The following is a 12,589-nucleotide window of genomic DNA, read 5'->3' as shown; positions in this document are numbered from 1 at the left end:
TGAAATCAAAGCATCCAAATTCAACCAGTTTTGTGGGTGGAGTGGATTTGAACTTCCTCTTGATTCAAACGGTCAATCAGATGTGAAGGGATTCAGCCTGGGGTTAGGGTTAGTTCAGGAAGTGTTTCCATCTTGATCCTCAACTTTATGAAAATCACATAAGTCCCACCACATTCCACACGCCGACAGCCTCAAACGGTTCCTCTGCATAACGCGAGTCCATACGTCGTCGGCTCTGATTGGTGTGACGGCCCAAATGACGCGCAATCGGTGAGTCAGCGAGCAGAGGGTGATCTTGATGCTCTGACATTTGTTCGTGATGCTGGAGTTGCTAAGGAGACAAAAATAAATGGCAGCATATGTATCCAACTTCCAGTGTATTTCTGATGCTTGAGTATGGCCCCCCTCCTGCCCTCCTCGCCTCCCTCAACCCAGCTCAGTCTATTGTAGCCTTTGAGTTGCTGGCGTGACGCCACGCTGCCCGTCTCCAGCAGCAGCTTCCCACCTTGCTTCCTTTTACTCACTTCTAAACCGTCTTACAGGGAAATTGGGAATTAAAAATACTTCAGACATGCGTAAAGCTGTGGAATATGCTGAAAGCTGTTTTTGTCTCATAGCATTAATAAGTTAAATAAAATGATGCAAATTATTGTTGCAATTTTTTTTTTTTTTTTGAAAAATAGACAGTTCAGCTCATATTAAATTATAATATGTTTTTGCATTTTATTTAGGAGAAAAAAAACATACAAGTTTGTTTTTCTACTGTTTCTGGTTATCTTGTTAATATGTTTTTAAAGTATTTTGTGGACACCTGAAAACTTTACTCAAAATCTAAGATTTTAACAAAATAATGTGAAAGGGGGGGGGGAATCACAAAAACACCTATATGTCATACTAAATAATTAAAAAGTGCATCGGTATATCGGTATGTATCGGTGTTGGCGATACTGTCCCGGTATTTCTTTGGTATCGAATCGATATTAAAATAGCATCGCCAACCTCTGCTGTACATAAAGGGATGGACCGCCAGCCTGTCACCTGTTGTTGTGAGGATCCAGGTGCTGGTAGTTTTTACCTGGAAATGCTGCCAAGCGTGGGACCCTGAGTAAACACTCCTGCAGCACATCCAGACCTCTGGGTATCCGGTGACGTCAGCACCAATTCCCAGTGGAGGAGGAAGCAAAGCAGGAAGGTGGTCCTCTCTTCTCCCAGGAGAACAAAAAAAACCAAAAAACACAAGAGAGCAGGAAGGGGAAGAAAGGTTCATGTTTCAAACACAGGAGTAATTAGCTGATATGGATCGTGTAATGGTTGCTTGAGTGACTGATGGTCCGAAGGATATTACACGCTATTAACTTGGGGTTTCAGCCAACACTGGTACCCTCTTCACCGCGCGTTGATGTGGTCTTAGGATGATCTTTTTATGCTCCTTTGATGAGTTCCTTTCCTCAGCACTTCATTTTAAGCTGCCTAATGAGCTCAAGGCACACACACACACACACACACACACAACTTGTGAATCAGCCATCAGATATTTAATATGTGTTCTTACGGGCCCTCGGCGCTGATGGATCGATGAGAACGACGGAGCTCAACGTAATAGATTGTCCCTTTCGGAGCGCTCGCTCGTCTGCATGCCCGGAGCCGCAGACTGAATATGCAGCAGGCCAAAGATGACGTCTACATGCGTGTGCATACACACATTTGTCAGGAGAACGCTGATTAACAGCCAGAATGTGTTTGAAGGCAGCAAGCAGCGTGTGTTCCTGCCTGATTGTAACCGGAGGGCGGACACGTGAGCTTCTGGTGGCATCAATTACAGAAAGCTCGCGGTTTTGCGATGACTCTTGTCATGTTTACTTCACCCGATCGATTCTTGTTAGCTGCCGTCTCCCAAGCCTCCAGCGGGCCGCCTCGGCTCTTCACGTTGGAGTAAAAAATGGGCCCAGAGCTCGCTTTAAGGATTTCTTTGTGTCTCCGTGTTTTAGTTCTCTGATTGCTGTGAGATTCAACCTGCAGGGGATAAAAATATTTGACAAGCAAATACTTGTTTTGTTTTTTTGCGTGTGTGTTTGTAGAAACCAGAAAAAATGTCTTTGATGTACCTCAGTCGGCTTTCAGGCTATTGGTTCTGAACAAATCTTTAGCTGTGGAAGCACACAGACCCAGTTCTGAATCTTTAGTTTACCACCATTTTTATTGGACCTCTAGTTTTAGAAATAGTCCAAAAATAATAATAATAATAATAATTTGCAGCACATTGTTGCATGTTGAGGTTCACTGCTGACAAAAATTGGAAGAAAAGAAACCCTGAAACAACCAATTCTGAGTTGCTGAAAAGTTGATGGATGCGGGTAGAAAACTGTCGTGTTTGTTGCATCACTTTGTCCTGCTGTTCTCTGTAACTGTCCAGCATCAGAGGTGAAAGGTCATATGTCAAACTTAAACGATAAAAAGCATCGGTATCAGCGATACTTGTCCTGTATTTACTAAATATGAGGCTGATACAAAAACTATGAAGCTTCACACACCTTTAGTTTCCTGTCAGTTTGCACAGAAATGAGCAAACTCAATTAGCTACAGCTAAAGGGCGCTTCCACCCAATTTTGCTCTGCCTTGAGTGTCTTTGATCTGCTCTAGTTTAAAAACTAAAATACTTGCACACGTCAGACCTGGACCAGATTACGCTACTCTGATAGCAGACTATTTAAAACTAGATTTGTGAAATATTGAGTAATATGCAGGATATATATTTGATAAATTATCAAAAAATAAACCATTTATAAGTTGATTGTTAGGAGTGTATTGACATTAAGTAGTCAGCAGGTTCTTAAATGTGTTTGTTCTCATACTTGGTTTTTAAAAATGGGATATTAGTTACTGTAGACAGGAAATGAAAAGTTTCTTCCCACTAAACTCCAACCCCTAATCACCTTTATTTTATTAAAACTTTGACATATTGGTATCCCATGTTTATGGTGTTGCACAACACTCTCTATGAGTGTAATCTGGCTGTTCTGACCGCTGTCCTGTCTGTCCTCCACAGACAGTAACTTTGTCCTGGGGAACGCCCAGGTCCAGTCCCTGTACCCCATCGTCTACTGCTCCGACGGCTTCTGCGAGCTCACGGGTTACGCCCGCGCCGAGCTCATGCAGAAGAGCTGCGCCTGTCACTTCCTGTACGGCCCGGAAACCAGCGACCGCTCCACGGCCCAGATCCAAGGAGCACTGGACGACAGGAGGGAGTTCAAAACGGAGCTGGTGTTCTACAAGAAGGAAGGTGAGACCAGAACCTGCAGAGTTCTGGATCCGTCAGCAGAAACACTGAGAGTCACTTCAGCTCCTTCTGTTTATCCTGGACGTGTTTATGATCACGTCAGTTCTTTGCTTTTCCTGAGTATTCATAACACTTCAACTTTCTCGCATTTTGTCGCAATATAAGAAGTTTTATTGTATTTTATTAGGATTTATTATTGCCATTGTAGATTAAAAAAAATACAAATTAAAATAAAAAGGAGAAGTAAATTTCCACCAAAAAACAGAAATTTTGAGATTTATCTCAGAAATTGTTCAGAAAAAATAAGACATTTTCTGAGTTGCAAAAGTAATTTTTTTTTTTTTTTGAGACTAAATTTTTCAGGGGTTTTTTCAATATTTTCTCCTATAAGTACTTTTTAACATTAAGTAATATTGAAAATCTGACTGACCTTGTTTTGCAAATAAAAACAGACAAAAAATTCTATTTGAAGATTTGAAGATGTCATCAGTATTTTGGCAGTATTTCCGATATTCAAAACAAAAAACTGACAATAATTATTGATATCGGCCGATATGATACCCTTACTTGCTCCATCCAAGAAAGACACATTAAATCCAAGAAAATTGACTTTGTAGCTGTAATATCACAAAATGCAAAAAAAAAAAAAAAAGTTCCAGGGAATGGAAACTACAGCAAAGCACTGAGACATGCTGTCCCTGAGCTGCTGTTTGGTCCATAAGACAAAAACAATCCCGTTTTTGTAGCCGTGTAGGAAGATGCATTTCCATGTGCAAGCTGGAATGGTTAGCTGGCCGGTTGTCTCCACTAAGAAGCCACTTTTACTGGACAAAGCCTGCGTGTTGCAGAGAATCAGCCGCAGGGTCGAATCAGTTATGCAGACTCTGCTGAGGTTGTTGTAAACGTTGTCAGATTCGTTGTTGCAGCAGAACGTGAGAGCAAGCGTTGCATCACTCCAAGTCATGATACTAAAAATGTGACATGATTTTTCTGCCTTTTTACTAACGTCGCCTGTTGTGCAGCCAGACAGAGAGAAGGGTAGGAGTTGAGTTGGCTTCAAGAAACTACAAATGATTTAATTTATCCTAAAAAAAAAAAAACATCAATCCAAAGAAAAACAGGGGGAAATCTAAAATGATTGAGTGGAATGAGACTTGTGAAAGAAATAGAGAAGAAAAAAAATCTTCTGGTTAATCCACTTTGAGAAAGCGTGGAAGTTAAAAGGTAAAAACTCAGCTGAATAAAAACAAAGACAAATGGGGATACACATATTTTAAGTGTCACATGGGACACATGTCTATCACATGCGATCCATGTTCCACATGTGTGTCATATCTTACTGTCTCACATATTTTAACATGTGAGACAAAATTCGATGCACGTTTTCTATGTGTATCACGTGTTTCCGCATGTTTATCACACATACAACATGTCACACACGTTTTATGTGATGCACATGTAAAAACATGTTTTTCATGAGTTTCACATGTGAAACCCTTTCTTAAAATCTTCCACTTTTGTGTTGTATAATCACAGCACTCCTGATAAAGAAAGAAACAGTTCAAATGAATTATTAAAAGCAACAAAAAGTCAATATAGCATAGCTACTTTATCGATTTTCTGATGGGAATTTGCTTTTAATGACAAAGCCAATCAAGGACTAATTACTACGGGCTCTCCCACTTCCAGAGTAGTTTTATATTTGGTGAAGATACGGACGGGGAGACGAGAAGTGACAGCTTTGAGCCCTGTGATGTAACAGCATACTCCACATCTAAACAGCTCACTGAATAAAATGTTTTCTGTCCGAGGCAGTCTGCAGGAAATACGGGAATTCTGTTTTCGCTTGGATTATTAGCAACTTTAGCTCAAATATTTTGAATTTGGTGTTTCTACTTTTAGGATTTTGCAAAGATTGTACCACGTTGAACTTGAGCTGTTTACAAAAAAACCTGGTTAACAAGAACAAAAAGGCAAAAGCTGTGCTAATCAGAGTAAATCAGAGGGTATGCAGTTAAATGGAATAAGAGTATCAGTAGATAAAAAGCAGAAGGACAAGCGATTTCATTTTGTTTTCCTGTTTGTACATGATATTGTAATTTATTTCTTGGCCAAAATGAAAATATCTCCACAGAAGAAGCATGTGGAGTTTGAAGCTGTTCCTTTACCAAGGACTCTATTTTTAGGGATTCTCCTCCACTCGCTCCTTCTGAGAAATCTGCTCTTTGCAACTAGCCCCGAGTTATTAGTGAGAGATGTGTTCATGTGCAGAATCCAAATCATGTTCAAACTGTTCACTTCCCCTTTCAGAAGTGTAAATTTATTGAAAATAAAATCTACAAAAGGGAATTCCAGGAGAGCAACCCTAATCATTATCAAGTGAGATATATATTTTTTCTTTTTATGTTTTAAAATCATAACTTCTAACATTTAAGGAAACTAATTGGTAGATGTAAAACTAATGTGATATTGCAACTCAGACATATATAAATAATGACACCAGAAACCAGAGAGCAGATTGTGATTTGGGGAAACAGAAAATGAAAAATGACGTCCTGCCTCATTTAGAGTGTGAATGTAGTTAAATAGCTCTGAGGGCCACACACACACACACACACACACACACACACACACAGACACACCCTCATGAAATCGTTTCAATTCTGTAGAAAACGTCTGTTTCTCCACTCGATGACTGGCAACTATGTTGCTTTTGACGAATGATGATTCGTCGCTTTGATGCCTGACCTTTGATCTGTGAAAGGCCTTAAGCCAAATTCAACTGTTTTCCTCCTACAGGTCAGATAAACCAGCAGGAGTTTTCTCATTGCTCCTAGCAGCCTCCTGGCTAACTGCCAGTGCCAACACAAGCCGAGGAGATTTTTTTTTATCTCCCTGCAGGTTTTCTTCTCAATTAATGTGGTTGCCATGTTCCCCAATGGAAGTCGTAAAATTTTGTCAATGTTCCCCTTGATGTTGGAAAGAAAATTTTGCAATTGCGGCATTTTCATTAAATAAGAAATGAAATTAAAATCACACTTGAGTAAGCTTATTAGTGCAATAAGTCATGTAAATGTCATGTAAACAGATACATGACATGCTAATTGAGCCAATCAGAGGAGACGTCGGCACCTTATTCAGGGGTTGGCGCGACTTGTGAGCAGGTGTGCGGCATTCTGGGGAAATTGTAGTCGGCGAGTTATGGATTCAACATGTCGGAATGACACACAGCGTTTTCTGAACTGTGATGCTGTGAGAGCTCTGTTTTCACCAGTGGTAACATACAATAACATACATGACTTGTGTGATGTAAGAAAAAAAAGTTTTTCCAGTTTAGTTTTGTGAAATAAATCAAAAACCTCCTCATCCCAGCACAATTTTTTTTTTTTGCTAGAAAAATGTGAGTTTTTTTTTCCAAAGTTGTCGCGTTTCCTTTAAGGAAATTTATTTGCGTAATTTCAATTGACGCAATTCTATGCTTAACGGAAATGCTGCTGCTGTGGGATACGGCAGTGGACAGAAAACGCTTGGAAAAACCCCGAACCACAATCTTTACACTTCTCAGAAGAAAACCAGAGATTTCAGTCCTGGAATGCAGCTTTTCATCCATCTGAAGGATGATGATGGTCTCATCATACCTTCGACTCTCTGTAGTGATTAAAATCATCCTGTTCACCCACAAGGAATCGCTCGGGGAACGTGATGTCCGGGGAAATCAGTCCACATTAATATGTTCACTGCCATCTCTTACGCACCACCAAGGTCTCCATTGGGCTCCGAGGCGACATCACACTTTAAAACGACGCTGCAAAATGACCTGAATGTGGGAATCTTAGTGAAGGAGCACACAAAGTAGAGCTTAATTGTGAGGTGAAATTGAAATGATCCAAGGATTTCAAATGTTTAATAAAAGTCTGAAATGTGTGGCATGCAGCGTTTTTTTGTTTTTTTTTGGGAGGGGGGGCGTTTCAGGACTTCTCAGATTTGACACTTTCTTGAGCCACTTTCAGCTACAGCTGCATCCATCTTGGGGTTCATTGCTACTGGCTTTGCACATATAGACACAGAGGTTTTGCACATTCTTTGTGAGCCTTGGATAGATTCATAAAAATCATACTTCTTTAAAAGGTCTTGCCATACGTTCTGAATTGGCTTTATTTCTGGACCTTTAAAAGGTCACATTGACACTGCTCAATCTGTTCTCCATGTCTTTTGGCACCTCTAATAGTTTTTTTTTTTTTTTTTTTTTTACAATTACCCTGCATTTGGCTTAATTCATCTGTTTATCAATTCTCGCTAACTGACATAATGATATAATTGATATGATGTTTTATAATCTTAACTCTGCTTTATACTTCAGCTGTGTTCCTCGCTCTTCATTGTTGCAAACCTCTGAAGCGTTCACAGAACATATACGGTTATAAAAGACATTTATTTGTTTTTCATTTACTTTCATTGAGTTTGATTATGTACAGCCACCCTTTTCTGATTCTCATTCATAAAGAAATTGTGAAAACCATGCAGCGTTTTCATTAACTTTACCATTTCTTACTTCGCATTGGTCTATGGAACAAAATCCCAATAAAATACAACTCTGTGGGTTTAATGTGACAAAATATAAATAATTTAAAGAGTTTTCTTTGTTTCTGCAACTAAAAATATGAGACAAGATACAAATCACCTAGAGATAACAGAGCTACTGTTCTCTAATGTGGATGAAGTGTGCTTAAAGAGAAAAACTTGTTCACATCTGAGATAAGCTCCCACTCTTCTGGCCGGTTCAGATTGAATGTCTCCACTCATACTGGATCAAATTTAGCTGAATAAGCTGAAAACCCTACGTTTTGCCTCTCTTTTTCTCTTGTAATTTTGTATTCTGGCACCTTTCTGACAGCTTTGTCTTCTTTCTGAATACAAATGTCCTTATCTACCAGGCTAAGACCTGCATAAACACCTGCCAGGATAAGATTTAAATTATCCTTGGAGCCGCTGCCCAGGTAGCGGGAGCCTAGAGCCCCATCCTGGAAGACAAAAGCTGTTTGCCTCCCTCCCCCCTCATATGCCTTTAACCTGACAAAATGTTCCCTGGTTTTCAGTTTTTGGGTTTCTCATTACCCACAATGCACCTTGGGGAGCGGGTGGGCTGCAGGTGAAGCTATGAAAAGGAAGCAGAGCTTTTCTCCTGGTGAAAATGTAATGTCAATTTTAGTAGTTTATTCAGCATAATGCATAACATTTCTAATTCACCTACACATATATATATATATATATATATATATATATATATATATATATATATATATATATATATATATATATATATATATATATATATGTTTTAATTGCATTCAGAACAACACATTTAATCTGATAGAGTAATTAAAGCACATTCCAGTAAAACATCAGAATTATTTTAATTATGTCCCTTAATATATCGGCTTTTAAAAAATTACCAAAAATCTCGATACTCGATTTATTTTGCCATGAATGATTTTTGACTCATGTTCAGTTAAGTGACGTGGAATCGTCACATGCGTCCTTGTACAGGATGCTCTGCGTATTTTGAACAATATAAGCAAAAACTGCATATTTTGTCTAGAAACCAAAAACAACTTAGGTGGTATTTATTTTTCAGACTAAACATTCTAGTTAAATCCTGATTTAATTCCTTTTTCACGTGGAATCCGAACATTTCTAAAGCGAAATGAGCGGATCTCAAATCAGCTGATTATCGGTTAAGAGAAATTCAAAAATGTATTTCAATTTAATTTGGACGGGCGGGCGGGAAGTGGTCCAGAAAAACAATAGCTGCAAGCTAAAAGACTCTTGTGATGTTCCAAAGCAGTGTTGAATGTGAATAACGGTGAAGAAAAGAGAAACTGTTGTCTCTGATTCAATGAAATTTATTTTATTCATTCTGAGATGTCATGTGGCGTTTGGGACGCTAATTGAAAAATTATTATGAGTGGCATATAATAACATTCAGCAGTGTCTCAAGGCAATCATTTTGACAGGAGATTTCACCGGTAGATTAATGAGAGACAGAGAAGATGAATTCTGGAGAGTTTGGTGAGATCAGCGCGACGTTAATTAGCCCGCCAGCATTTCTGTGCATCCCCTCACTGTGAGTTCTCCTTCCAGGTACAAAGTTCTGGTGCCTGCTGGACATCGTGCCCATCAAGAACGAGAAAGGAGAGGTGGTTCTGTTCCTCGTGTCCCACAAAGACATAACCGACAAGAAGATGGAGCAGGATCCAGAGCAGGGGCCTGAAACCGGTGAGTGAAAAGCATCACATGTCCATAAATAACCTCAGACTGGCTCTGACTTGCACTCTAGAGACTCAGGGTTTAACTTTGACTCGTCATCTGAGACGCAGGCCTTACAAACAATCTTTATCTCATGGAATCAGAGAGACCACATGGAAGAATGCCAGGAGTTATTTTGGAAGGTTTCCAAAATAAAACATTTTTGCTTCACTTTGGAAAAAAAAAAGTACATTTATTTTTATATTTGAAAATGTTACAATTTAAAATAAAATAAAATAAAAAAAATTCAAATTTTTTTTCCCCCAAAATATGTTATTTTTATTTTGGTAAATAAAATAGAAATTTCATATTTATAAAAAAAAAAATTATAGATCTGAATACATTTTAATGTTCTGTTGGTTTTCATTTTAACAACACACACAGCAATCTAAACACCAGCCGTTTATAATAAGGCCAGAGGCAATAGTTTTGATTTTAATGTTTGCGGCTCAAACATGGAATTGTTGTCAGAAATGTACAAAAATGATCACTGGCTCCAAATGATGCTGCAATGCAAACTGCATCAGCTGGTATCCATTGATAAGTCATTAAAACTGATGGCAGCGGAGGATGTCAACACTTACACACTACACGTTCATAGTTTAGTCCATGGTTTAGTCATAGTCCTGGCGCTCATCATCATCTATCAGCCAATCAGAGGAGACGTTGGCATCTCATTCAGGGGTTGGAGCAACAAGCCCCGCCTACTCGGGCGTTTTTGGTGGAAACAAAAACAAACCATCATCCTCCTTCCACTTCCTGTTTTCTTCTTCTTCATGGTTTTTCCCAGTTGTAACATCCGGCTGTTGGTCATGTGACTCGTGTGATGCGATAAAAGTGTGTCCATTACATCTATTTTGATATGGCAAAAATAAAAAATAAAAAAATAGCTCAACACTTTGTCCGAACGCAAAGATATGTTTATGTTTTCATTAAGCTAATTTATTCTCTCAATTTCAATTTGCTCAATTTTACGGAAAGGCAGCTAGTGTTAAAGATGATCTGTTACAATAAATGACTAAATAAATGCCTTGAATTTTAAGACACACCTTAGGCTTTGATTAGGCATTGAGTGGTTATTGTGGAAGGTTTTGAAGAAGCAATTCCAGAGTAAAACGTGTGCCAGCCAATCAGGGACGATCAGAGAATAACGTAGAAAAAACCTCAGGATCTACAGATACGTGGGTCATGTTCTTTCCTCTTCATAATAACAATAACATAATGTTATCCCAATAAAACACAATACAGTTTGTGTGTTTAATGTGAGAAAATGTGCAAAGACGAACATGAGCAGTTCAGGGAGACGGTTTAGGATCTTGTTCTGCAGTCCCTTAATTAGCAGAGTAATTCTAACCGTCGTTGTAATTAATGTGGTTTTTATGACTCACTCTTACAGGAAATCAAAGTTTTACAGTTGCCGTTGAACGCCGTGCAGCAAGTGCATCTGTAGTCATTTTCATTGCGTTTTATTCTTTGAAGTTCATAAAGTTTTTTTTTTTATTATTATTATGTGCTAAGTGTTCGACACCTGTGATGATCATCCTTTCACAACAGAACGTAACCATCACTTCCTCCTGGATGAGCTTTCCATAAACATGGCTGCATATATCATGAAAATATTTATAGAGAGGAATAAAACGTTCCAAACAGAGCCGCCCAGCTCGCAGAAAGGACAAACGAAGGAAACCAGGATGAAAGGCGGCTACGTTTGGATTCTGAAGAATGTAAATCCGCCTCTGTAAGCTCAGATGTGCGATAACAATTTTCTATCCACATGGAGGGAATCTGCAGCATGAAACACTTTGCCCTTCAGCTCTCAGGTTATTATGAAAGTAAGCAAACAACAATTAACCATCCATTAATAGTTTTAATCAGTCTTCTCCCCACTGTACGTCTCACCCTGACTGAACAGGCGACTCTGTCAATTTGAACGTTTGATGAATGCAAATGGCTTCCCTAAATGAAATGCGCATGCTGCACTGTAAACATTCAGACGAGGATTACGCACAGCTTCCTCGTCCTGAAATGCGATAATCCTGACGCTGACTGAGGAGGGGAGCCATGTTTTAAATTACTGTGGAGAATTATGTGAGTTAATTAGGAGCAGAGAGGAACCCGTCCTCGGCTTGAAAGTCCCGTACTTGAATTTGTTGTTGTTGTTGTTGCTGTGAATTCTGCAAATGAGGCGTTTTATGAGCAGCTTCTTATACGGTGAAGTTTATCTGCTCCGAACTTAATGACTCTGTCTGCTCTGCATCCTCATGTGGGTGAGGCTGCGAAGGGTTTCACTTTTCCTTCAGGAACATCTGAGAGCGAAGATGTCTGAATCAATGGTTCTACGCCATGCCACTTTTATTTTCTATATCCAGTAACTATTACATTCGTTTAGCAGAAACGCTAAACACCTCATAGCTTCTGGTTTTACTCAGCAACAAGTTCTGTGGTGGAAAATTTTATCGGGTAACATATTACGACTTTATTAATCTGATTTTGAATCTTTTACCAGATGACATTTTCCACCACCATCCCCTCTTTTGAAAAGAAAAAATGTGTAATATTTTGACATTAATCCCATCAAATTTTATTTAATCTCTACAGTTTAGGGGGGTTTTTTTGTAGCAGTGTCGTCCACATCAGGGCCGCTGAAAAGTTTTGTGTCACAAACTTTTCCATTTCCCGCTTGTCAGCTATGCTAGCTGTGCTAGCTGGGGGAGCAGCTTCAAATTCCTGAAGCTGCTCCCCCAGAGCAGCTTTATGGCAGCCAATCAGAAAGATGAGCATCAGAAATAACATTTTCCTGAATTTCTCCTCTAAGGACTATTTCTATGTTCTATCTCCATTATTTTTAATTTGTGTTTTACAATACCAATTGAAATAAAAAAAAGATTTTAAAATATATTGGATTCCAATCTCTTTCTTATATATCTCCAATCTCTTCTTATATATATATATATATATATATATATATATATATATATATATATATATATATATATATATATATAT

The 12,589-nt window shown here is 38.7% G+C and overlaps 1 protein-coding gene across 2 annotated transcripts in view; it reads left to right on the top strand.

Annotated features, from left to right (window-relative positions):
• The first annotated feature begins 3,037 nt into the window (after window positions 1–3,037).
• Window positions 3,038–12,589, top strand: part of kcnh3 (potassium voltage-gated channel, subfamily H (eag-related), member 3) — an 87,897-nt gene continuing 78,345 nt past the window's right edge. For both annotated transcript variants that reach the window (XM_015037104.1, XM_015037103.1), the window contains exons 1-2: window positions 3,038–3,280; window positions 9,419–9,553. In XM_015037104.1, coding sequence (XP_014892590.1) covers window positions 3,151–3,280; window positions 9,419–9,553 — 265 coding nt within the window. In that variant the 5' untranslated portion in view covers window positions 3,038–3,150. The remainder of the gene's footprint in view (window positions 3,281–9,418; window positions 9,554–12,589) is intronic.

Source organism: Poecilia latipinna, unplaced genomic scaffold, assembly GCF_001443285.1.
Source record: "Poecilia latipinna isolate Pla-1442-1.1 unplaced genomic scaffold, P_latipinna-1.0 Scaffold393, whole genome shotgun sequence".
NCBI lineage: Eukaryota > Metazoa > Chordata > Actinopteri > Cyprinodontiformes > Poeciliidae > Poecilia > Poecilia latipinna.
Note: the sequence above shows the minus strand (reverse complement) of the source record. Positions and strands in the feature narration are given on the sequence as shown.